At 41.8% G+C, this 27644-nt stretch overlaps 1 protein-coding gene across 7 annotated transcripts in view; it reads right to left on the reverse strand.

The window, feature by feature from the left end:
- PCNX2 (pecanex 2) overlaps window positions 1–27644 on the reverse strand; it is a 326874-nt gene that overhangs the window by 297282 nt on the left and 1948 nt on the right. For 5 of the 7 annotated variants that reach the window (XM_027046909.2, XM_053207264.1, XM_027046910.2 and 2 more), the window contains exon 1: window positions 2480–2867. The exons of 1 other annotated variant lie outside the window; for it this stretch is intronic. In XM_027046909.2, the coding sequence (XP_026902710.2) occupies window positions 2480–2632 (153 nt within the window). In that variant the 5' untranslated portion in view covers window positions 2633–2867. Of the gene's footprint in view, window positions 1–2479; window positions 2873–27644 lie in introns of those variants that run through there. One more of the 7 variants, XM_053207266.1, reaches the window with a different exon arrangement.

Genomic DNA, 27644 nt, shown 5'->3' on the forward strand with positions numbered 1-27644 from the left:
TACAAGTTAGAGTCAAGCTACTCAATAAAGCATAATTAGATAGAAATTAAGGATTCTGATCACAGGCACACATCAAATCTTATAAGGAGTTATGTAAAAATGAGCCCACATACCTAAAAAAAAAATCTATAGAAATATGCATTACATGTAAATGTGGTTGTTGCTGAGGAGAGGGATTAGAGGTGAAATATATATTGCTTTAATTTTCAGAAATACTGAAAATATACAGTGAGGTAGACAATATAATGTTGGATGGAACAGAAAGATACAGGTTGATTTTATTGCCACAAGTTTATTATATATGAGATCACGGTTAACCAAATGCAGGACACTTTGCTAGATGCACTGTGAAAAAGCAAGATGAATCGACAAAATCAAAACCCATGATCTAGAAGCAGAGGTACATGTTCCAGCAACTAAGTGCAAAGCAGAATTCAAAATGTGCTATTGTACCAACAGTAAATACAGAATGGGGTAAAGGCAAGGGAGAAGAGAAGTTAATTCTAGCTGAATGGAAATCAGGGAAACTGAGACAGAGAAGGATGGAGAGATGATGGAAAGTAAATGATGAGAAAAGGGCAGGGGGAGGGGGAGGAAGCCCAGCTCATATTGAACAGTCACTATGTGCCAGGTACTGAGAAGCATTTTCATTCATTCATTCAATCAACCCTCATATTTGCCCTATAAGGGCAAGGTACTATAAGGGGGTACTATATCCTTGCCCTATAAGGGGGTACTATTATCCTTGCTTTACACACCAGAAAGCTCGAGCTTGCTCAAGCTCACAGAGCTAGTAAGCACAAGAACCAAGATTGAACCCAAGTTTGTGTTCCTCATCACCCAGCTACGCTGCCCCTCCAGGCAAAGAGAAAACATCAAGACCTACGGGCCAGGGAAAAACGATGAACAAGGTCACAGAAGAAGAAGGAAACTTAACATGTTGAAGGGCATCCATGGATCAGCCTCTGCATCTCAATGCCTTTTATACAAAAATTTACTTGCTTTTCCTGAGACATGATCATTATCACATCCGTTTTAAGGCTGAGAAAACTAAGGTTTAGATAGGTTAAACATCACGCCAAGCAGCTACTCTGCAGCAAAACAGAAATTTAAAACAGGTCTGTGTCCATTCCTGGGTCAAGCCAGACAGATGGATGGCTGTATGTGCAGTGTCTCATTTAAGCCCCTAAACAACACCGTCCATCTGGTAGTATTGTTTTTCTCATTTTACAGCTAAGAAAATGAAAAATAAGATAATGTAAGCAACTTCCCCAAGGTCATAGTACTGGTAAGAGGTGGACCCAAAATTTAACTCAGGCAGCCTGATTTCAGAGTTAGAATTCTGACCCTCTGGATAAACCGCCAGAAAGAGGAAAACAGGAGCCAGATCATGGACAGCCTCTAATGTTGAACTTGGAATTCATCAGCTGTGCAAACTCACTGAAGATTTTTGCAGGGGAGAAGATGATTAAATTTCATTTTAGGAATAAAGTCTTTCAACAGAGCTATCAAAATTAGATCCTTGGCACAGAACATTGAATAAGACATGGAACCCTTTATCTGTACAGTTTCTCTTCAGATTGAAACATTGTTTCAATTAGGTATATTTAATTTACCCAAGAAGGTCATGATGTAGTTATTCTGCAAGCGCTCAATTATGGTAACCTATTAAAGTGGCAAGCCCCAACTAGGTGCTGTAATGCTTAGCGTAAACTACATTAGATTTACCCAGTAATATATCTTCCTACAGATTTCTTTACATAATGGTGTGGAAATCGAAAGTTGAGTACTTGATCATTGAACCTGCCTTCTCAAAGCAAAACAGGAAAGGAGGGGAGGGGGATTAGAAGATCAACAACTGAAATAGGTTTGTTTTTAACATTTCATTTTGCATTTTGGCCGTCATGCCCAGCTAACCAGCCAGAAGGCCTAGGATTTTCCACCTACAAAACAGGTTCAACATCCCCCGGCCACAAGCAGAGTCTGACTCATCCTGACAGTCAGCATCAATTCTTAATGAGTCCCAGAGCCCCCAAAGTCCTTTCTACTTCTTTTCCTGCCAACGAGTCCCTGTCCCCCTTTCCCTGTACTTCCTCTGTCCCCAAATCCCGAGGGCCGTCCTCATTCCACCTTTTCTCTTTTCAGTTGAGGTATAACTGACGTACAATGCTATATTAGTTCGTGGTGTATAACAGAGTGATTCGACATTTGTATACACTGCGAAACCGTCACCGCGGCAAGTCCAGTTACCGTCTGTCACCTTACAAAGTTAATACAATATTACCGACTGTGTTCCCCACGCCGTACATTGCACCCCGTGACTTATTTATCTTATAACGGTACGTTTATACTTCTTCATCCCATCCCTTAAGAATCGCTGCCAGCCCTTTCCATCACGAGGCAGACACGCAGGTTGGGGTGGCTTTCTCCCCTCTTGCCTCCACCCTCACGTCTCCCCGGCTCGAACCTCCCCACTCACCAGGTGCAAGGCCAGGGGCAGCAGCAGCAGGAACAGCCACAGGTAGAGGTGGCAGCTGTTGGTGAACTTGCTCTGCTCCGGGTCGTGGTACCAGCCGCCGGTGAGCGCGGCCCACACGCCCTGCCGGAGCAGCTGCAGCGCCTGGGACACCATGCCTGCTGCGCCCCGGGGCCGGCGGCGCCCCGCTGCGCTCCGCCCGCCGGTCCCCGGGCGCCCTCGGCTCTAACACCCAGGCCCGCGGGCGGCGCCACCGCCGCCACCGCTGCCGCCGCCCCCTCCCCCCCCTTCCGCCCCGCGACTGAAGCTCGAGCTGCTCTCCTGCCCGGACCCGCGAACCGCGGCGCCGGAGCCGGCTGCTGCCGCGGGGCAGGTGGGCGCCATGTCCGAGGGAGGAAGGATTTTCCCATGGTGCTCAGAGGCGGCCGCTCAGAGGATGCTCCAGAGGCTCCGCCCAGCGCCCGCCCAGAGTCCCTCCACGGGCCCGCCTGCGGGGGGGAAGGATTCCTGAGCCCCTCCAGCCGCTCTGCCTTGGCTCTGCTCTCTGCCCCTTCCTTTTCCTACCCATCGTCTCACCACGGGCGAGAAGGGCTGAAAAATCAAAGATGTTCTCGTGCAGAAGAGACCATCCAAAACACGCGCTTTTGCCTTTTCCCCTTTTGCTGCCTGCACCAAAAGGTTTATGTAACACAAGATCCTGTCACACATCACTGCTTGTAATCCGCCCCCCACCCCGCCCCGCCCCAGCACTGGCACAGTTTCATTCTCCTGAATTAACTGCTGGCCCCCGGACGTTCTAGTCGTCAGCCTAAGCCCCGCCTGTGCCTTTGGCACTGACCTTTTCCCCTCCCTGACCTTTTCCCTTCGTCCCCTCTGTTGTCCAACTTGGCACATCACGAAGATGACCATCTTCCTGGAATCATTTCAGGAGCTTCGGTTAGACTTGTCTTTTTGTATTATGCCTAGAATATAATCCCAGTCATCAATCGACTATTCAGAACGTTAGTCTAAGTCTTTCCATACTGTTTAGATAGGAAGGCCCACTAGAAGGTACCAGTGAACTCGTGATCTTTAGTTCTTATACTGTTTTATAATTTATAGTAGATAAATTTCAAATTGTCTTCTGAAAGCAAGCTTTGGACAAGAGACAGAGAAAAGGGAACTCGCCTTGCTTAGGAATAAGCAGAGGAAGCCCTGTGTTAGGGCCTTTGGGAAAGAGCAGGGATTGGAAGGTTCCATGGTCCTCAGATATGCCTTTCCTGTGTCATCTGCCCCAAACACATCACATTTCGTCTCTGATATGGGCACCCGTGTGCGCCCTGGCCATGTTCTGGTGCGCAGCAGCATTTGCTCATGGCTGCCTTAGCCAGGTCCAGTAAGGGCATCCCAGCCTTCCTATGCTGAAATGAGATAAGATGAGGTCTGTCCTAAGGAGCAAGTCTGGAACATGAAAGCCCACTGGGTTACAGCCAAAGTCTCACTAGTGTGTATGCCGTCAGCCTTAACCACTTTTTAATCGACTCTGCATTCATCTGCAGGAATGACTAGCCAAAATGTAATAATTCTGCTTTTTGTATTGGAATGATAGTTGTCTCAAAGCCAAGAGGATGCCTGTTATATGGCTCAATGCTTGGAACCTACCAGGTGCTCCATAAATAGTTCATGAATGAATCAATCAACCCACTCCACAGGAAGACCCACACTAAAGGATCACTTTCATGTGCATGGCTCCCGGAGGCGTGCAGCAGGTCTGTTCCCACACTAAGGGAGTGCCCTTATTCATTTGTGTCTGCCTGGTTCATCAAATATTTATTGAGCACATTCTATGCACCAGGCATTTTGCAGAAGACTGAGAAAGGGAACATCAATAAAATATAATTCTTACCATGAAGGAGTTCACAGACTACAAGAGGACTCAGGCAAACCAACACAGACTTGCAACAAAATGTTCTGTGTGCTCTAATATATACAATTGTATACATGTATCCTGTCGTGGGAGGTCACCAAAAGGACGTGATCCCTGATTGACCTGAGGGCTGGGCCAGGGCTATCCGAGGCTCTTAACCCCTCCCACACATACCCCAACCCCACCCGCATACTTGGAATATATGTTTCATTCACCATTTTTCCACTAGGACCCACATCAAGAATGCAGACTTGAGAGAGCAATGTGTTATTGAGACCATCTGGACCGTTTACACAACTGAACCAGGTTAAGGCCTGTGGATAAACTTAAGATTCAGGCGGGCAGGTGCAGATAGCTACCCATCTCACAGCCACCCAAGACAAGCCACGTGTATAAGTTCCCTTGCTTATTAAAATCGCCACCTACCAATCTAGAGCGGTCTGCCTCTTTCTTTGGTCTCTCCTTGCCCTCCGTGTATGGGGGTCAGTTTCAGATTTCCCCCTAGAACCCCCAAGGGTGCAAGGTCAGTTTCATGTATCATTTGAAGTTCTTCAGAATTTATCTTTGGTGGGGCGCCTGGGTGGCTCAGTCGGTTAAGCATCCGACTTCAGCTCAGGTGATGATCTCACAGTTCATGGGTTCAAGCCCCACATCAGGCTCTGTGCTGACAGCTCAGAGCCTGGAGCCTGCTTCAGATTCTGTGTCTCCCTCTCTCTCTGATCCTCCCCCACTCATGCCCTGTCTCTGTCTCTGTCTCTGTCTCTCTCTCTCTCTCTCAAAAGTAAATAAATATTAAAAAATTTATCCTTGGCAATAGACAGGCATTGAAATGCTTTAAGCCTGGATGTGACATAAACAACAGTACAGGGGGAAATGTTGAATACCTGGAACAGCAAGAATGAATGTGATATTGAGGGATTAAATGTGACTTAGGACTTGGCAACCAATTCAATGTAGAGATAAAAGAATAAAGTAACTTCCAGGGCACCTGGGACACTCAGTCGGTTCAGCATCTGACTCTTGGCTTTGGTTCAGGTCACGATCTCATGATTTTGTGAGTTCGAGCCCCACATCAGGTTCGGCACTGGTGGTACAGAACCTGTTGAGGATTCTCTGTCTGCCCCTCCCCCATTCTCTTTCTCTCTCTCCTTCTCTGTCTCCCAAATAAAATAAAACTTTAAAAATTATTTTAAAAGAAAGTAATTTTCTGTTTGGGGGTGGGGTGATGATGCAGTGAAATTAATCAAGTTAGAGAATGTTAGGCTGTGTAGCAGGGAAAAACAAAAACCAAAAAACGACGGCTCTCAATTTTCCTGGGGACTTAGCGGGGGGGTAGTGTGACGATGGTCTCTGGGGCTTAGCAGAGGTGTCTCAAGTGGGGACACAGACTTGGGGAATTCCAGGAAAGGGAGTGACAGACTCCTGGAAAAGAGTGTGGAGTAGGAAGCATGGGGGCTGTGGATCACAAGGGTTAAAGCAGGCGGAAAGAAGGAAAGAGAAGAGGAGACCAAGGAGGGCCTGTTATCACCAAGTAACTACAGAGGGAAAGAGCAACTCCAGAAGGAAACGGTTAATCGTGTCAAGTGCCACAGAAGAGGCCAAATACAGAGTGAACATTGTCGTTAGAGGAGTGATCCTTGCTTTCTTCAGCTCCAGGATCGAAGGTAGTGACATGGGCAGATACCGGATTCATTCTCTTTCATAAGAGTGAGCATGTTCTGAAGAAGAAGAAGCGACCAAACTAAGCAACTCTCTAGAGGACCTGGGGGTAGGTGTCAGCAAAGCGCTCCTTTTAACGAACTGGCTTTTAATATGGGGGAATGGGCGTCTGGGTGGCTCGGTCAGTTAAGCGTCCACCTCGGGCTCAGGTCATGATCTCACGGTTCGTGGGTTCGAGCCTGCGTTGGGCTCTGTGCTGACAGCTCAGAGCCTGGAGCCTGCTTCGGATTTGGTGTCTGCCTCTCTCTCTCTGCCCCTCCACTGCTCATGCTCTGTCTCCCTCTGTCTCAGAAATAAATATAAACAGTTAAAAAATTAAAAAAACAAAAAACACAGGGGGAAAAAATAAGCATGTCTCTTCTCCACCACTCTGATTTTCTTGGGTAGCCTAAATCTACTCTCCTGGCTTTAACTATTATGCATGTGTTAATGACCTGAAGTCTTTAGATTCAGCCCTGACTTCTTTCCTGAACTTCAGATTTATATCCCCTCGGAGGCCCCCCAACCTCAGCATGTTCACACTCATTGTTCACACTCAGCATGTGTCACTCACTGGCTTCTCCCTTATGGGGAATTCTCCTGTTGCACCTTCTGTATTTTGGTTTGTTTTTTAAAAACAAAACAAAAACAAAAGATCTCACATATTTATTACTGAACTGACCTACTTTTCCAGAAGCATAGCAATAGAGGAAAATCATTTCCCCAATAAAACATGTCTATTGTTCAGGTGGTGGCGCTGTTTACAGTGTGATAGGGTACGAGCATGTGACCCTCCTGCAGCATGAATATATGTGCCATCTCCTGTGTGATCCCTCACAGACCCAGCTTGGTTCTTCTCCATCCAGGGCTTCCTCCTGGAGTTGCACCTGATTTCATTACCACTTTTCATCCAAATCCCCTGGGGAATGGGGACCATTCTGCTTTTGTTTCTTGGCCAGGAATTGCTTGATCCTGAAAGTCCTGTGAGAAGACACGACCAGGAACAATCAACCGCACATACCATGATGGCAGAGAAAAGTGTGCCTTCTGTATTTTGGATCGTAATCACTTAGAACTGGAGATTTGGAGGCACCTGGGTGGCTCAGTCTGTTGAGTGTCCGACGCTTGATTTCGGCTCAGGCCATGATCTCACAGTTTGTGGGATGGAGCCTTGCGTCAGGCTCTGTGCTGACGCTGCGGAGCCTGCTTGGGATTCTCTCTCTCTGCCCCTCTCTCTCTCTCTCTCTCTGCCAAAATAAATACATAATTTTTAAAAAGAACCAGGAATCTACCCTAGATCCCCCTTCTCTCCCATCCCTCTTTCTCTTAGTAACTCATCCAGTCAATCATCAAGTCTTATCAGTTTTATCTCCAAGAGACTATTACTAGATACATTTCGCTCTGTCCCTACAACCACTGCTTCGGGTGAGGTCCTGAGGATTTCTCACTTGAACTATCTCAGTGGCTTCCTGATGGGTTTTCGTTTCTCCAACTTAACCCCCTAGGTCAATTAATGTCCATCCAGGAAGAAAAGAAAAGAGCAGCTCTTGGCTTTTAAGCAGAGATGATCTGACAGGGCAAAGGGAAAAGCTGAGATAGGAAATGATGGATGATGAAGACCCTGGAGATGAGCAAAGGCAGAAGCAGGGCTCCTAGGACCGGAGGTGGTACTGTCCGAACTGAGAAGCCAAGGATTGGCAGCAGGAGACAGAGCCATGGCAGTGCAGGTTGGAGAGAGTTGGAGCCTGGAGGATGTACAGCTGCCTCAACAAATCCCACAACAGGCAACAGTGGGGGTAGGGATACATGAATGCCCTGACTTCTCTTCTCCAGACTTCCAATCTTTACCTCTCCCTTCCATTGACCAAACCTACCTGTAACTCATGGTGCATGGAAGCCCGGGGAATGTGGTTACCTGCATAAAGAGTAGAGCAGGTGAAGGGGAAGCCAAAGTGATTTACATAAAACGTAAATCCAACCTCTCTACCCCTTATTAAATGTTTTTCGATCACATGCAAAAACAAACAAACAAACAAAAAGCAGTTAAGGGCCCCCCCGAGCCTTGTCCTCACCAAATCCCCATGACCTCATCTCTGGAAACCCAAACTACTTATATATCTTTGCACACACCATGCTGCATCATGCCTTTCTGCTTCTGCTGATACTGTTTCCTCAGCAAGTCAACATATGTCAACATACCTATCACACACACACACACACACACACACACACACACACCTGTGCATGGGATTTTTATTGGGATTATAACTGAATCTACTAGTCAATTTTTAGAGAATTGACATCTTCTTAATTTTTTTTATTATTTATTTTTGAGAGAGAGAGAGAGAGAGCAAGAGAGAGCAAGCACAAGCTGGGGAGAGGCAGAGAGGAGACACAGACGCCGAAGCAGGCTCCAGGCTCTGAGCTGTCAGCACAGAACTCGGGGACTCGAACCCACAAACTGTGAGATCATAACTGAGCCAAATTCGGACGCTTAACCTACTGAGCCACCCCAGTGCCCCTTGACGTCTTCTTAACATTCAACTTTTCCAATGATGAACAAGATGTAACCCTTCATTTATTAAGACCTTTCACTAATACTTTATAGTTTTCCATGTAGAACTCTTGTACGTTATTTATTGGCACCCAGTGTGGGCCACGATCCAATTGACTAGGGCTGAGGAAAGTAATGTAAAAACTGAAATATTAGGGAACTGAGATTAATTGGAATTGAAATACTAAAGTTTATATGGGAGCTGGAACACCACCTTTCCATGGCCAGAGGCATATCCAGGCTCCTCATCATGTAGGAATGGCCTTCGAAGTGAAGTGTGTTTGTCTAGCCCCTAATGTAGGCAATAGAGCTGGAGAGAGGGCAGTGACTCAGCTGTGTTTGAGTCACCACAACATAAACAGTGGAGTTAGGTGCAGCAAGATGGCTTTGCAGAGCAGTAAAATTCCTAATGTCCTTGGCTGCCTGAGGCTCTTTCCCACTGCTTCCCCTGTCAAGTGCAACTCTAAATGGATATCAGCACCCCGAGGATTTGCTCCAGCAGAGGATGACAATATGGCTACGCCAAAGAGGAGTGAACAAACATGAGCAGTCTAGAGCCCCGGGCAAAGAAAGGCTGATGGAGGCATCCACGCAGCCTGTACCTTGGTGTGCCCGCCCACTGACCCTAGTGAAGGGGTCCTTATGCTGCTCAACGGTCCATGCTCTTCATCTGCCAGTCTGCTGTCAGTTCATGGGCCCCGTTGAGGCTCATTCTTACTCACTAACTATTATGGATGGAACACTCTTTGGACTCCGAGAAGGCTCTGAGTGTGGGCAAGTGGGAAGAGGTTGTATCTGCCAGAGAAATGAAATAGTGATTAATAGCATTTGTCATAGTCCTATGAGATTAATCCTCATTAATTTAAAGAGCCTCATTTATAACTATGAGCAAAAAGTAAAAAATTTTAAATTACCAAAATAATTAAAGATTCAAAAGCTAACCACTCTAAGAAAATGGCCCCCATGAAAATAGGGCACCTGAAGCAAATAATAAGAGGTCCTTAAACATTAGAATTCATATTCTCCATGAGATTTGAGGGAATATTGCATCGATTAAAAACAAAATAACAAGACATTATGAAAGAGGAAAAATTGGAAAGGAGAAGAGAATTTTGGCTATTAACAGAGCTTGTGATTATCATATACAAACATTTTTCAGAAAAGAGAGAAGGAAGAATGCTTATGAACTCATTCTATGGGGCAAGTATTTCCCTGATTCCAAAACAGATGAAGACATGACAAGAAAAGAAAACCTCAGAATATTCGTTATTCCCCTATAACAAAAACAAAATCCTCAACAAAATATTGGCATTCTAAATCCAGTAACATATTAAAAAAATATTAGATACCATAATTCTGTAGGATTCTTCCCAGGAATTCAAGGATGGTTTAACATCCCAAAATCAGGCATTTGAGGGTGACCTTAATCTGTGTGTTGCAGGGCACCACAAATGTCTACCACACTCTTGGGTACGCATTCTCAGAGCTACCAGAAATGTGCTTCACTAAAATGAGTGACTATACTAGGGCAGAGAAAGTCATGGAACATGGGAACAAACTATGGAAAAAGAAAAGGAAAATAAAAAAGCATTACTGTCTACAAGCTCACAAAACAGCATGCCTAGAGAATAACCCATCCAGACGAAGAATTAAGATGTATTTTGAATACAATGCCGGTGACAATTTTAGGTCTATTTGAATATTTCACTTCTTTTGACTTTTTGGTAAATCGAATTTTGAAAAAGTTTGTCCATCTCGTCTAAATTTTCTACTTTGTCAGCATAAAGCTGTTAATACCATGCTCTTGTGATTTTTAAGAGCTGGCATAAATACACAATGATGTGTGCCTTTTCATTCCCGAAATCCATTATTTGTGCCTCCTGTCTCCTTCATGGTCACTCATCAGGGATTGATCAAATTAACCAGAACAAACATTTGACTGTGTTCATCTTCTCTATCAAATTTTTGCTATTTTGTTATTTTACGTTCTCAATTTGTTTTCCTGGCTTTTATTGTATTTGAGCGTAATTTGTTCTTCTTCTAATGTCTTGAGGTAGATGCTTGGCTCATTTGTTTTTTTGCCACAATTCCTAATATATTGTTGAAACTATGTAGTTACATACAGCTAAACCTATACAGTTAAACCTATAAATTTTTCCCTAACCATTGTATTAGTTGCACTCTACAAATTATATATATATATATATATATATACATATATATATATATATATATATATATAGTATGTGTGTGGTATATATATGTATTTTGTATATATATTCGTTATATATATATATTTATTATATACATTTTCTTGAGCATATATATGGACATATATATTGTATACACATATTATTGTTCAGTTCAAAATATTTTCTAGTTTCCATTGGGACTCCCATAACCCATAGGTTATTTAGAAATATATTGCTTTAGAGATATGTTGGTATACATATATATGAGAAATTTTATAATAATTCATGATTTCCCATTTAATTCCAGAGAACATACTCTAAATGATTTCAATTATTTGTTGAGACTTGATTTATGACAAAGTATATGGTCAGTTTGGTAAATCATTGTGTGTGCTTTAAAAGAATGATTTATAGGGGTGCCTAGGTGGCTCAGTCTGTTGAGTGTCCAACGTCGGCTCAGGTCATGATCTCATGGTTCACGGGTTCAAGCCCCGCGACCGGCTCCGTGCTGACAGCTCAGAGCCTGGAGCCTGCTTCGGGTTCTGTGTCTCCTCTCTCTGACCCCCTCCCCTGCTTGCTCTCTGTCCCTCTCTCTGTCTCTCAAAAATAAATAAATGTTAAAAAATAATAATAAATAAATAAATAATTGATTGATATGCACATTTAAGATTCGGTGTTCTATAAATGTCCAGTGATTAAATCTGATAATCATGGAGTAGGTTTTATTCTATTGTGAAGAAAGTTGAGGAAAAGGAGTTGGGGGGAAGAAGGATAAGAAGGAAAAAAAAAGAAAAGAAAAAGCAGAGCAGCTCTTACTTCTTTGTAGCACTAGGTGGCGCTAGAACACTGCTGCCAATACAGTAAAATACAGTACACTGCCATTATTCTAAAGAGGCAAAGACTTTTTTTTTTTTTTTTGAGAGAGAGAGAATGAGCTTGGGAGGGGAAGACAGAGAGGGAAACAGAGAATCCCCAGCAGGCTCCATGCTATTAGCACAGAGCCCAATGTGGTGCTTGAACTCAGGAACCATGGGATCATGACCCGAGCTGAAGTCAGATGCTTAACCGACTGAGCTACCCAGGCGCCCCTAAAGAGGCAAAGACTTTAAACAAAGGGTGGATTCAGTACTCCTGAAATCCACCAAAATGACAGTTCTACTTTTCAACCTGTTTAGTTTGTTCATGTCTTGTGAAAGTCAGTGCGTACTGTGCGTCTGTTTTGTGAATGAATATGACATATTTATTAAATTATTTTTTCTTGAACTTCTGTGCAAATTAGTGGCCCCGACGAACAGAAGAGAAACACTGAAACTCAAGGTGTATTCTAAATTACTTAAAGACATTTTCAGAGATAAAGGAGGATTTTTCTTGGACATTAAAATGACACATCAGGCCCCTACCCCAAAATGACCAAGAACAAAAAACCTGAAATTAACAGGGATCCTAAGGCAGTCGACATCCGCATTCCCAGAGTAAGGACTTTGGTCAACTCACTCTCCCACAAAACTGATGAAAATAGAGGCACAAGCAACATCAATCATTTCAGAACCCTGGAAATTAACCAAAGCCATGGACTGAACAGCAAATCCTCTGTCCACGAGAAACTATTGAACTTAGGTAAGACAGTGGGGTCTGTGACATTTTAACAGAGGCCCTTGCCATCCTTCCTGCATCCCAGGCCCAGTGATCTGCAGGTATAGACAAGAGTGTCTTTTAGGCTGATGTGAGAGGACACCAGACAATAACTCGAATCCACACAGAAAAATAAAGGACACCAGCAAACCTGACTACACAGGTAAATATAAAAACATTATAAACATGCTTTTGTTTATAATTTCTTCACGCTCACATCTATTTTCAAAGGCAACTATATAAAGCAAGAATTACAAAACTGTGATGTAGAGCTTATGATACTATAAAGATGAAATGTGTATGAAAAGAACAGCATAAAAGAAGTGGGAGGGAACAGAGTTATATGGGAGCCAGCTACTATAACTACTAACAAACTAAAATTTAAAGTTACAGTAAAAGAAAGTATAAGGGAATTAAAACGTCATACTAGAAAATATCCACTTAGCAATAAAGGAGGCAGTAATGGAGGAATAGAGACACAAAAAAGACAGAACATATAAAAACAAATAACAAAATGGCAGATATAAGTCCTACCTTCTCAGTGATTACACTAAACACAAATCGATTAAGCCTGAAATCAAAAGGCAGATTGGCAGAATGGATTAAAAAGAATTAATCAAATGATAAGTTGCTACCGAACACACCCTGATTCAAAGATACAAATAGGTGGTGGGGCGCCTGAGTGACTCAGTTGGTTAATTGTCCAACTCTTGGTTTCAGCTCGGGTCATGATCTCACAGCCCGTGATATGGAGACCCATTAACAGTGCAGAGCCTGCTTGGGATTTTCTCTGTCCCTCTCTATCTGCCTGTTCCCCATCATGCTTGCACTCTCTTTTTCTCTCTCTCTCTCTCTCAAAATAAATAAATAAACTTTTTAAAAAAAGTTACAGGGGCACCTGGGTGGCTCAGTTGGTTAAACATCTGATTTCAGCTCAGGTCATGATCCCACAGTTCATAAGTTTGAGCCCTGCATCGAGTGCTGTACTGACAGCTCAGAGCCTGAAGCCTGCTTCAGATTCTGTGTCTGCCTCTCTCTCTCTCTACCCCTCCCCCACTCACGCTCTGTCTCTCTCTCTCAAAAATAAATAAACATAAAAAAAGTTTTTTTAAGGTACAAATAGGTGTAAAATAAGAACTGAAAAAGACACAAATGCAAACAAAGAGAGTCTGAGTGACCATACTAATATCAAATGAAATAGACTTTGAGACAACAGCTGTTACTAAGAAAAAGAACATTTATAATGATAAAGGATTAATTTATTAAGATTTAACAAATATGAAAATATATGCACCTAACTAGAGAGCCGCATAACATGGGAAATAAAGACTGACAGAATTAAAGAGAGAAATAGGCAATTCAATGAGTTGGAGACTTAAGTAATGTACTTTCAGTAATGGAAAGAGTAACTACACAGAAGATCAACAAGTAAACATAAGTCTTGACTTCTGGATATGTTGTGGATATCCTGTCTAGGCAGTGGCGACTTCCATCCAGAATTTGCTTTGGATGTCCAGATTCATGATACCTCACAAACACCAAGAGGGATGAAAATTTTATTACTTCTCTAATTAGGTTTTCTGCAGAAAACCTTAGGTCTCCCCAAGCAAATCTGTAAAGGGCTCAAGAGAGTGGAGAAAGGAGGGGTGCCTAGGTGACTAAGTTGGTTAAGTGTCCAACTCTAGATTTCAGCTCAGGTCATGACCTCACACTTTGTAAGTTCGAGCTCCACATCAAGCTCTGCCCTGGCAGTGTGGTGCCTACTTTGGATTCTCTCTCTCTCTCTCTCTCTCTCTCTCTCTGCCCCTCCCCTGCTTGGTCTCTCTCTCTCTCTCTCTCTCTCTCTCTCTCTCTCTCTCTAAGTAAATAAATTAAAAAGAGAGAGTGGATAAAGGAGAATGCTTTTGGGTTTTTTGTGAGGAAGGAGTGGGACCAGGGTGACAGGCCCCGCATATAGGCACAGGATTGCATGGTTTGAATCTCCTACTGGTTCCAAAGAAAAGATGCCTAGCCTTTCTTTACAGATTACCTGAATGTAGGAAAAAGAGACAGTGAAGGTAAAGCCCAAAGGCTGTGAGCAGTCAGTAACAACTGCTGGTGAGGATGTGGAGGAATTGTAATACTCATACACTCCTGGCGGGAATTCAAAATGGTGCGGCTGCTTTGGAAAACAGTCTGGCAATTCCTCAGTATTAAACATTAAATACCATACAACCCATCTCTTCCACTCCTAGGCTTATACTGAAGATGAATGAAAACATATATCCACGTAAAAACTTGTACATGAATGTTCATAGCAGGATTATTCCTAATAACCAACAAAATGGAAACAAACCAAATGCTGACTAACAGATGAATGGATAGACTCAATGTGGTATGTCCATACAATATTATTTGGCAATAAAAAAGAAGGAAGTACTGACACATGTCACAACATTGATGAACTTTGACACAGTGTTGTTATACCAAGTGAAAGAAGCCGATCACCGCACGTTGTACGAGCACAGATCCAATGATAAGAAATGTGCTGAATGAGCAAATCTATATAGAGACAGTGAATTAGTGGTTGCTGAGGGCTGTGGGTATGAGATCAGGTAATGGGAACTGAACGTTAATAGGTACAGGGTTTCTTTTCAGGGAGACTAAATGTTCTAAAATTAGATAGTGGTGTTGGTTGCGCAACTTGTGAACATAGTAAACACCTCTGAACTGTGCACTTTCAATGGGTGAACAGTATGGTATGTCAGTTACACTCAACAAGCAGATTATTTATTTTTTATTTTTTTAACGTTTTATTTATTTTTGAGAGACAGAGAGAACACGAGCAGGGGAGGGCCAGAGAGAGAGGAAGACACAGAATCCAAAGCAAGTTCCAGGCTCTGAGCAGTCAGCATAGAGCCTGACGCAGGGCTCAAACCCACAAACCATGAGATGATGACCTGGGCTGAAGTCAGACGCTTAGCCAACTGAGCCACCCAAGTGCCCCTATACTCAATAAAGCAGAATAAGAAGAAACACATAAAACCAAACCAAAATATATGCCACCTTTACACTATAGTGAAGGGTTAGTTTAGATTCTGAGGATTCATTTTCCTTTGGGGTGTTTACCAATGCTGGCAAAAGTAACTTGCACTGAGGATGCTGTGATGGTAAAGGGCACCCAGAGGGCTTCTGGGATGTCGAAATGTTCTGTATCTTGAACTGGGTCATGACTGCAAGGGTGTTTGCTTTACAGTAATTCATTAGGCTGTGTATATATGTTTTATGAATTGCTCTCTCTGAGTGCTGTATCTTAAAATAGTAATCTTTAAAAAGAGATAGGTTCTAGTAAAGTTATCAAACTTCAAAGATGAGGAATCTTTGGGTAACCTAGCCAAAAACAAAAACAAAAAAAACCCAAACCCCCCCCCCCAAAAAAAGTCACCTATTAAGGGAAAATATTAGATTAGCCTCAGAATTTTCTTCAGAATCATATAATGTGAAAAGTTGATGACATCATGGTTACAAAATTCTTTGGAAAAGATCAGTGTAAGTTTTTGCTACTATTATGGTAGAGCTCAGAATTTTATAACAGATAGTAATGGTTTCCACCCAACAGTCTCCTTGGGCCAGGCACTATTATTAGCATTTTATATGCATTAACTCATTTAGTCTACAAAACTACTCTTCAAGGTAGAAGCTACAATTATGCCCCCTTTTATAAATGAGAAAATAGGGGCATCTGGGTGGCTCAGTAGGTTAAGCATCCGACTTCAGCTCAGGTCATGATCTCACAGTCCGTGAGTTCAAGCCCCGTGTCAGGCTCTGTGCTGACAGGTCGGAGCCTGGAGCCTGTTTCGGATTCTGTGTCTCCCTCTCTCCCTGCCCCTCCCCTGCTCATGCTCTGTCTCTCTCTGTCTCAAAAAAAAAATTTATAAATGAGAAAATAAGCATAAATAGCATAACTGATACTTATCAACCATGTACCCCATTTATATAGAATATATCATCATTTCAGACATTCACAGGGCATTTACAAAATCTGGTCATATACTCAGAAAAGAAAATATCAATAAGAAGAGGAACAATACAAATAATATTTTCTGATCAGAATTTAATAAAAGTAGAAACTAACAACCCATCTAGAAAAAACAAAAACAAAAAACACACAACCCCTATCATCTAGAAATTCCAAAAGTGATTTCTTAAAATCCTGTTGGTTCAAAAAAAGAGGTAAAGGTCACCACAATAGAATACCTAGAAAATAATAAAAACATGGCCTATCAGGACCAACAGTTACAAAAACAGGTAGGGTTGGGGGCGCTTGGGTGGCTCAGTCGGTTGAGTGTCTGACTCTTGATTTTGGCTCAGGTCATGATCCCCGGGTCGTGGGATCGAGCCCCGCATTGGGCTCTGTGTTGAGCACGGAGCCTGCTTAAGATTCTCTCTGTCTCTTCCTCTGCCCCCTCTCCCTCTCACGTGTGTGTGCACGCTCTCCCTCTCTCAAAAAGTAAAAAATAAAAAAAGTACTATTCAAAGAAAATTTTACAGCTCCAAATAATTATGCTACTAAAAGTGTTTACAGGAGCCCCAATGGTAACCTATGATCAATGGCTACTGTCCTCCTTCTGAAACAGTCAATGTTACACATAGATTAATTCTTACTGAATTAATTTATAATTCTCACTTCATATTTAAGACACAAAGATAAGTCATTTAACATACACAGACCCCCTAAAAATCAACACCAAAAGGCCAACCAGAAATGGGTAAAGGAAAAAGAACTGATAGTTCACAGAAAGGGTAATTCAAATGACTCAAACATCTGAAAAGATGTTCAGTCTCAATCACAATAAGAAATACAGTTAAAAACTATGGAAAACAAATGGTCCTCATCAGCTTCCCTTGCTTTTTGCAAAGAGCAAAGTTCCATTTTGCACTGCATTGAGGAGGGTGTGGGGAACCCCATTGCTGATGGCAATGCAAAGGGGTACAATCTCTAGGAAGGACCATTTAGTCAAATCTATCAAAACAGCTAGTGAACACCCTTTTGTTCAGCGAGCCACTCCTAGAAACTTATCTTATTTGTATGCTGGCACTCCTGCGAATGGCAAATGTACAAGGATAGTCCCTGCAGCACTTTTCGTGACAATAGAAAATTGGAAGCAACCTAAATTTCCATCAAAGGACATCATTAAGGTACAGTATACAGTGAGGACTATGTAGCCGTTAGGGAGAACAAAGCAACTTTCAAAATTCTGCTACGACATGATCTCTAAGATATATTAAGTGCAGGGGTGCTTGGGTGTCTCAGACAGTTTAGCATCCGACTTGGGCTCAGGTCACGATATCCCGGTTTGTGAGTTCAAGCCCCACATCTGGCTCTGTGTTGACAGCTCAGAACCTGGAGCCTGTTTCAGATTCTGTGTCTCCCTCTCTCTCTGCCTCTCCCCTATTCACGTTGTCTCTTCTCTCTCTCTCTCAAAAATAAATAAACATTAAAAAAAATTTAAGATATATTAAGTGAAAATAGATATAAAATAGTGCATAAATAAGTGTATATGTGTATGAATCTATCCCTGGAGAGGTACAAATTTAACCCTTAGGCAAAGAAATGGATGGCTAGGGGTTGGAGGGCATGTAGGAGAGAAATTTTGCTTTTCAAAGTATCCTTTCATGTACATGATTTTTAAAAAATACATATGCGGAGCACCTGGGTGGTTCAGTTGGTTAAGCATCCAACATCAGCTCAGGTCATGATCTCAGGGTTCATGAGTTCGAGCCCCCCTAGGGCTCTGTGGTGACAGCTTGGAGCCTCCTTCGGATTCTGTGTCTCCCTCTCTCTCTGCCCCTCCCTGCTCACATTCTATCCCTCTCTCTCAAAAATAAGTAAACGTTAAAAAACTTTTAAAAATTAAAAATAAAAAAATATGTATGCAAAAAATAATTAGAACACACACAGAAGATTTCTAGGATCCTAAATATGGAAAATGTGAAAAGACAGTGGCGTCTAATCAAAAGAACAATAAACTGCTAAAAGAATATTAATGTCACTTGAAAAACCAGGCTTGGAATCCATCTAAGAAGGGGAAAAAAACAAAAAACAAAACAACAAGGTTTCTCATACAAAGGTTAATATTAGAGAGAACCAGTATCCAGGAAAAGTAGAAGCTGAGACTCAGATTTTACCTGTTGAATAATAGCATAATTTGTCAGTATTTTTTCAAGACGCTTAATTTCAAATGTTTGAAAGGCTGAGGTTTCTTTTCTTTTTTCTTTTCTTTTCTTTTCTCTCTTTTTTTTTAAGGGCATTCTTACTGTTATTCTAGAAAACCAGTTTGCCCAAGAGCATTATCAGATAAGAAAACACCCTTGAAAGAGATACTTACTGGAAGTATTCCTTCACTGAACCCTCAACTAGAAGAGATTAGAAAGACTTCAAATAATCCTGTGATTAAGTAGCAACCACAAAACAATACTTTACATTGATCTGGCACAAGACCGGCTTCAAAGTCTTTTATATTCATCAGGTCCTTCAGGCTAACAGCACCAACCCAGTAAGGTAACACTAACGCCCTTAAAATCAGGAAGTCCACATCATGACGCAGATGCTGTGGCTTTAGGCCCTGGAAATTTTTGCAGACAATAAAACTAACATTGAGGCATGAGAAAGAGCAGCAACAAGAAGGGATTAAACCAGAGTAGTTACAACTGGTAGGTTCCACACTTGTGTTTACAGGAGGGAAGGTCAGCTGGGTTAATTTAAGAGTTCTGAAGAAATTTCTGCAGAGATTTTTTTTTTTTAATGTTTTTATTTATTTTTGAGACGGAGAGAGCCAGAGCATGAGCAGGGGAGGGGCGGAGAGAGAGGGAGACACAGAATCCGAAGCAGGCTCCAGGCTCCGAGCTGTCAGCACAGAGCGCGACACGGGGCTCGAACTCGCAGACCGTGAGTCCATGACCTGAGCTGAAGTCCGACGCTTAACCAACTAAGCCACCCAGGCACCCCTGCAGAGGTTTTAAAAGACTGAGAGTAAGTCTTCACTTCATGAGAGGAATCTAAACTATATAGTTCAGTACTGAATTAGCCTATGCTTAAGCATTAATTAGAAAGAAACACTTGGATTTATTTAGTGTTTTTCTTCGAAGAATTTCAAAAGAGTTGCTTAGTTTAGTTACTCCATTAATTCTCATGGTATTCATCAAACTCTTTTTTTTTTTTTCTAATTTTTTAATGCTTATTTATTTTTGAGAGGCGGCTGGGGTGGCAGAGAGAGGGGGAGACAAAGAATCCAAAGCAGGCTCTAAGCTCTGAGCTGTCAGCACAGAGCCCCATGTGGGGCTTGAAGTCACAAAGGGTGAGATCGTGACCTGAGCCGGGGTCGGAGGCTTAACCGACTGACCCACCCAGGCGCCCCTATATTCATCAAACTCTTAACAGTCTTCCAACTTTATATAGAGATTTTAAAAATTGGCGAGTGCAAAAGCAGCTCAAGGTCACTATCAGGATCAGTAGTGTCTGTAGGCTTTTGTTGTGTATCCCAGGCTGGTTTAGGTAGTTTACACACCAAAAGTAGATCTGATGAGCAGGAAACCATCATTTTCAAAATGAGTAAGAAAAAAGAGGCTCAGTTTGTTCAGAGTAGAAAAGTCAACTCACAAAAGCAGACCATGAGTCCAAGAATCAGACATTCTGATCAAGAACATGAACTTACTGTATGTTTTGTAATGTACATAACAAGCTGCTGGCACATAATAAAAAGTAAACAGCAAATATTTTTCACTATGATCTTAGCGAAAGATCTTTTTTTTTAAAAAATCATCTCTGTTCTTTGTGTCCCCTGTTTAATATTTCTAGCAGGTTATGAAGAATTAGCCATTATATTTGAAAAGAGTCCAGTAAATCACAAATAAAACAAATTTTGGTGGGACAAAATGTACAAAAATGGTTACTCAGGCTGGAATGGAAACCTTCCTATCTCAGGCCCAAGGTCACGAGCTTTGTAGCTTTACCTCAGAAGAGATATCTTTGAGGGTTTAAAAAAGACCTTGGCTGTGTGAAATGACTTGGATTTTTACATTGTTGTATTATTCAGTGAAGTCGTTCATTGTCCATTTGAGCAGCCCCGACTGTAATCTGTAACTTTAAGCACGGACAGGCAAGGCTCCAGCCTTGTCCAGTGATTAAAGTGCCAGAAATTCTAAGACATCACGATTCCTCTAAAGCTGAAAGCCTGCTGAAACTTTGAGAATGTTTAGGAACCTGACACACAGACTGAAAGCTTCAGTCCAAAGCTTCAACACTGACCATACAGGCCAATAAATGTTACCTCGTTATGGTTTGCTATGTCATTATCATCACCATATTGCTATTATTACTATTTAACCCCGCATCTTTAAACTCATGGACAGGAAGCCAGAGAGCCAGATGCGAGAGAAAAATGCTAATTTACCATCTCAGCACATTCACAAAGTACTTCATGCTCCTTTTCACTCACACTACATTCATTTGTGGGTTGCTCAACGACAATTTTGAAGCCATGAACTGGGCCTTCATGAGAGCGTGAAAGTCAAAGTGTACTGTGAACTCCCTTGTAGTATATGCTCAACTGATCTGTCTTCAGATAATTGGTGTCCAATTCCTTGATCCCTTCCAAGTTTTGTTCGATCTCACCTTCTCAACAACAAGGCCACCCTGACCTCCCTACTGAATACATCATGCACCTACTCATTGTGGCTTTGCCCCATTCCCGATCCATATTTTCCTGTGTTCTTTTTTTATGTTATACTGGAGTTATCAAATCCTAATAGACTATGTAATTTATTTATTCTATTTCCCGTCTACTGATGCTAAAATATAAGCTTCATCATGACAGAGAACTTTGTCCTGTTCATTTTTATATCCCAAGTACCTTGATTACTTCCTGACACTCAAAAAAACAAAAAACAAAAAACAAAAAAAAAACAGGTATTGAACGATGAGGCTATTCACTCTCTGTATTCTCTCCTGTCTTAACTGCAACTTATTTGTACCATTACTTGGTTTAACTGTAGCATAATTCATGATAGATGAATAAGAAATCTGACGATACCAGAATAAAATTACAATAATTTGTCACATACATGCATAATTTGGTTTGCTCAAAAAGCCCTATGTTTTGAGATGGGACAGGCCCAGGAGCCTTGGCAATGACCATTCCAAATTTTAACTCCAACCACCTTGTGCAAAACGTTTATCTTTTGTTGGCAGATGAAATTGATTTTTGGCATAGGAAAATAAACCAGATGCACACTGGTGAAGCACCACACAAAAGATCTCCGAAATGTAATCCAAGTAAGTCACAACAGCTGGCATTGGCAAAATTCCAGGATATCAATCAAAACGCTTTCTGTCTCAACAAGACTGGTGCACTACCAGATACGAGCAATTAAATTGCACTGTTAATCGTCTTCCTAATGTTCTTTATTTCACATCTAGAAGTATAAAGTTCTGAGAAAAGAGAACCAAAAATGCTGGGAGACTTTTTTTTAATCCCAAATATTTTTCCACTTTTAAAAGAATTCACACACATAGTTCATGAGGGAACATATTTTCCTTACCCCTCCTTCCCACCTCTCCAGGGTGTCTCACCTCTGGTCATGCGCAGACACCACGGCCCATCTTTAACGTTTTTTCTAATCTGTCTTCCTTTCTCTGCTCTTCCCAAGAAAACACCCTTTCCTGTGTCTGGAAACCTGGGAGAGCTGGTCACCTTGCAAACAACCTCGCCTCTCACTGATCCCCACCATCTTTCAACTGTTCTGCCACACCATACATTCCACAGATTTGGCCCTCTCTCAATATGGCTGTTTCCTCATATCTGTTAGCCTTGACTCTAAGATCCTCGATGGCAAAAGGGTCTCTAAATGTACTTTCACCACCATCCTTCTTCAGCCTTCAAGGTTTTCACCACAGACTACATCTCAGATCTACTGAAGCTGAATTTTAAATGTCAGCAACCTTCTCTACATCGATTCCTCTTGGGTCATGGCTACCCAGTGGGTAGATTAGGCACCCCCCTCCCAAGAAAGGGATGATATTTTCCGTGATTTGCTACCGAAGTTCCTTCAAATGGGAAACTGGAAGTCAAAGCAGGTAGGAGAGTCAACATTACTCTCTCTGCTTTTTGTCTTCAAGTCTAGGTCAAAGCCCATGAGAAAAAGCCAGATTTTCTGGTTTAATGTGAGGGTTTTGTTTGTTTGTTTGTTTGTTCCGTTTTGTAGACTTATTGACTTTACTGCCATGTTGCTGAAATGTCCTAGCTTCCTCTGTACCAGCCAGCACTATACCAGGATATTGAGCAAAGGGTCTTATGCCCCTATTTGAATAAAAGCCTAATCAGCAGAACTGATTTTTTTTAAAAAATCCTCGCATTAATCTAGGACAATTATAAACTTTTCAAATCTCAGGACCCCTTTACATGCTTACAAGTTATGAAGACCTCAAAGAGGTTCTGTGTATCTTTCTGTATATATTCGGTGTATTTGTGTTCTAACTGTCAGTAATGTCTATAGTGGAATTAAAACTAAGAAAATTGTAAAATATGCATTTATAGCTTTATTTTAAAATAAGAACATTAAACCCATCATAGGGTAACATGTAACATATTTTTATGAAAAAAAATTGTTTTTCCCCAAACTAAAACGTATAAATAAGTTGACTGGCATTGTTTCAGGTTTTTGTAGATCTTTTTTCTACCTGGCTAAATAGGAGATCACCAAATTCTCTTATGTGCTTCTTCATTCAGCTTGTTGCAAAATATTGTGCTGGTTGAAACATACGGAGAAATTCCAGTCTCATACAGATGAGTGATTGGAAGAAACAGAAGTATTTTTTTAACTTTTGATTTTGAGATAATTATAGATTTGCACACAATTGTAAGAAATAATATGGAGAAAGCCTGTGTGCCTCTCTCCCAATTTCCCTAGCATAACTATACTATATCACAACAAGGACATCAACACTGATACAATCCAGCGAACTTATTTGGGTCTCAGGTTTTACATGCATTCATCTGTGTGTGTGTGTGTGTGTGTGTTTAGTTCTGTGCCATTTTTTCACATGTGCACAATTGTGTGACCAGCATCCCAGTTCAGATACGGAATAGTTCCATCACACAGGTCTCCCACACTAATCTCTCTCTCCATCTCCCTAACTCCTAAACAAATAATCTTTCCTGAGACAGAAGTATTTTTCATAGCCTTTACAGGGAAATCATGGACATTCTGTAATACTATCCCCAAACTGGACAAGTGGTGGTCTTTTAAAGACAAGTTACAATGTGGAATCTGAAATCATTATGGAATGCTCTTTTTTCCATTTATGGTTTTGTGATATCAAAAAGATATTGGTCTTTGGGAAAATACTGGCTCACTGAGCTAAGCAGGTCTTTCAAATGATGGCTTATTTCATTGTACAATACCAAGAAATCACATTTCTTAATATTACTACCAACCCTATCAGAAAACGCTTCAAGTGCCTGGGAAGTTATGGAGCTAAGGAAAACAGCTACAAGTTTTGCAAAATCCTGATTTTTCTTGCAAGCTCCAATTTTATCATTGGCAACACATCCCTTCAGTGGTTTTTCCATGAGATAATAGTCCTGCTGTGTTCCTTTTCTAGAAAATGTCTTCCAAATATTCAAATCTGAATAACTACAATTTGTTTATCACTCATTCTTTCAAATAAAAACGGTATCGATGAAAAAAAGTGATCAAAGGGTCACTGAAGTGCTTTTTCTTAAACGGCCATCATATTTGGGTATGCAGCAGAATTATTTATATATATTTCCCATTATGTCACAGAGAATGTTAAAGACCTATACTCAAAAGTGAAGATTTAATACAATTACTAGTTTTTACTGTTTTATCAAGGGCATTTCAAAGTGAACCTGGCATTTTTTTCTTTTACTGCAAGTGTGTGACATTGAAGAACACAGTCACTACTTGTGCAGTTTGGTGTCACTGCCTTGATTCGCTGCACTAACCATCAGTGCAAATGTCAACGCAGTGAAAAAGGCAAATATTTTGGTATAATTATGAAAATAATTTTGACCTTGTGGACCCCCTGAAACAGTCTCAGGGATCTCTTGGGGCCCACAGACCATACTTTGAGAACAGCTGACCTACGATAAAGGGGGTAGTGATAATTAATTAGAGGAAGATTCTCCAAAGAGAAGATGATTCTTGAGGGTTGATTCTCCTTCCCGAATCAACCACAGACTGATACAACTTTTCAAGAGAACAATTCCATAAAGCCATTCTCTGGTTTCCCTAACACTAATGTGTTGCCCTCTTTGTCTGATTCCTTTTAATTTTTTCCCTTGGTTCTTCTTTTTACCAGCTTCCAGTTACATGTATTTGTCACCAAAGTTCTGTCTTAGCACTCTGCTCTTGAGTTATGACGGTCTTCCTGGTAGAATGTGCTGGGCTAGACAGAGGGGGCATGGTTATAGCACACATCTCTAGGTAGTGCTATTTCCCCAACTAAAGATTTGAGGGGGGGGGGCGGTAAGAAAAAAGACACAAAAGTAACAAGTGATGAATTTTAGGATCATCCAGTCCAGGCAGACACCATCAGGACAGTTTGCGGCTCAGAGGTCCGAGATGGGGAAAAGGTCCCAGGGGATCACACGGCTGGTGGTTCAAGGAGGTCTACAGGGAGACTCTTTGGACTGTGGTATTGAGACTTATAATCACTCAGTACTCCTGTTAGTATCAGGTGTGTGAGTCAAGAGGGATCTCCAGTTTAGCCAAGTTAGAAGGCTTCACAGACTCATCCGTCTGGAACTGGAGAGGAGGGGGGAGCCCTGGCAGGTAGCAGAGTCCCTGAAGGTTACGAGGAGCCTGCCAGGGTAAATGAAACTGTCACACTGCTCAGACAGGCACACACGGGGTCCCCCTGCTCCCTACATGGCCTAGAATAGTTCCCTACAGTGTGAGACATCACCTTAGAGAATTACTTCCAAAATTCAATTCCCTGCATCTCTGGTCTCCTTTCTGAGTTTCTCATTCTCTGACATTCCAGCTGTAAAACTCAGTACCCCCAAACCATCCCAAATTTAACACGTCAAACAAAGAATAACCATCTCCCTAAAACCATTTCCTAGGTCATTTGACATCATTACCTTTCACCTACTTCCTTAAGTTAGAAACCTGGGTGGAGTTATCTTGAACACTTCCCACAAGCCCTCATCCACAATTCTAAAATCTGAGAAGCTCCAAAAAACCAAAACCAACTTTGTCAGGAGGCATTAGAAGTCATTTGGCAACAAAACTTGACATGAAATGACATGAGGCTCTTTTGGACTTTATTTATCTCACTTGGTGAGTTTTTTGTTTTTTTACATTTTGGGGCAGAAATATCCATGTGTTTGATTTTGCAGTGCTGTCCCATCCCGAATTGAAAGAGTTAGTATTCAAATATGTACTATATTGTTAAGATTCTAAACCTGGCACTAAAATTCTAAACCCCGGCACTTATCTGGACCCCTGAGTTTGGGATGAGGTCCTGGGGGCCTGTAATTGGTCATGAAGCACTTTTGATTCTTCTCTGTATATTGTGTCTGGCACTGGGCTGTTTCTTTCCTGATGCCAGGGCGGTGGGTTCCAGCTCCCCCCTGCCCAATTCTCCCTTTTCCTGTCTCAGTGGTCTCTCTCTTTGTTCTCTTGCTTCTCACCTTGCCCTAGTCACACCTATTGCTTCCATGTTTGCTAATCTCATCTTTACACAGTTTCAATATAATCGCATCACGGCTCTGTCCTGAAACATCAGGGCTCCCCAGCACCCCCAGCCATGTATTCCCAACCTCGGTCATTCCAGTACAACTTTCTTGATATCTGCTATATCCATGTGCCAACTGTACTATTTTAATTATGTTTCCTTTTGAGTTGACCTTTTTTGTGTGTGTGCTTAATTTGTTTGGGTAAGAATCTTAATTTCAGTGCTGCAAATGGAAAACCCATGATGCTAGTCGTACATAGAAGACAACCATAAATGTAAGTACTCAAAAAACCAAAACGATTAGAAACTATATTTGTCAAAGGGACCAGAGACTGGCTTGCTCTCTTTTTTAAAAAGGGATATTAATAATAAGAGGACTATTACTATTATTGGGCACTTACTATGTGCTAAGCACCTTCCACACCTTTACATCCATTATCTCCTTCAGTCTCCCCAACCATCCTATGAGGTAGGAACTATTTGTTATTATTCTCATTTTACAGATAAGAAACTGAGCTGCAGAGAAGTAAAGTGACTGTGTTCAAAGTCACGCAGCCAGTAACAGTATAATTGAAAAGACCATGACTTTCTCATTATATATATATATAGCGATATTATTATGCCCTATCCTCCTAAAACCCAAATCGTCTCTTCATTTGCTGGTGGTAAAGGACGCAGACTTCAGGCTGGCCTACAACAGGACCCTCTCGTTCCTTTAGAATTTTTGTTAATTGGGCTTTCTTCTTTCTAGTCTCATCGCTTGCCATAGTAACCTCTTGACCTCTAGCAGTGCCCTGAGCGCAGTATTTATTTGTTCTCTCTTGTTTATGTGCACATGGCCTGAGATGTCCTTGTTCCTCTTTGCTGTTAATCCCAGCCATAGTCGGCTCAAATAACACACCACAAGGCATTCCCCAGTGACTCCAGGCAACAGGAAGTGCTTCTTCACCTTGAGCCCAGGACAACTGGTTTATTCTTCTCTTGTGGAACTTTCTTTATTCCCTTATCATTCTCTAGCGAAGGGGCTTTGTAACTTCCAATCTTTAGCATAGGGCCTTAGACAGAGTAAGTGCTCGTTAATCATTAAATGAGAAATATTGACACCTGGAAGGTTTCTTCCCACATCTCCATCAAGAGAGACAGGAGACCCACGTCTGTCTAGGCCTGTCACCATCAGGACAGAAACTGTAAAAGGGGGGTAGAACAGGGGTGGGGTGGGGTGCGAGGGTAATGGGGCAGAGAAGGGAGTCTCTGTGAGTCTGGGCAGGGAGAGAAGGCAGGCTATGTCTCAAAGTGGCAGACCATTTCATGAGAACTCGTCATTTTATTCCTTTCCACAGCCCTTCTGACCCAGTAAACTCTCGAAGATGATTTTCTTAAATAATGAAAAAATTACAGAGAAAAAAGTATGTTCATACAGGAAAATCTCAAAGTTCCTCCTTATC

This window comes from Acinonyx jubatus, chromosome D2, assembly GCF_027475565.1.
Source record: "Acinonyx jubatus isolate Ajub_Pintada_27869175 chromosome D2, VMU_Ajub_asm_v1.0, whole genome shotgun sequence".
Taxonomy (NCBI): domain Eukaryota; kingdom Metazoa; phylum Chordata; class Mammalia; order Carnivora; family Felidae; genus Acinonyx; species Acinonyx jubatus.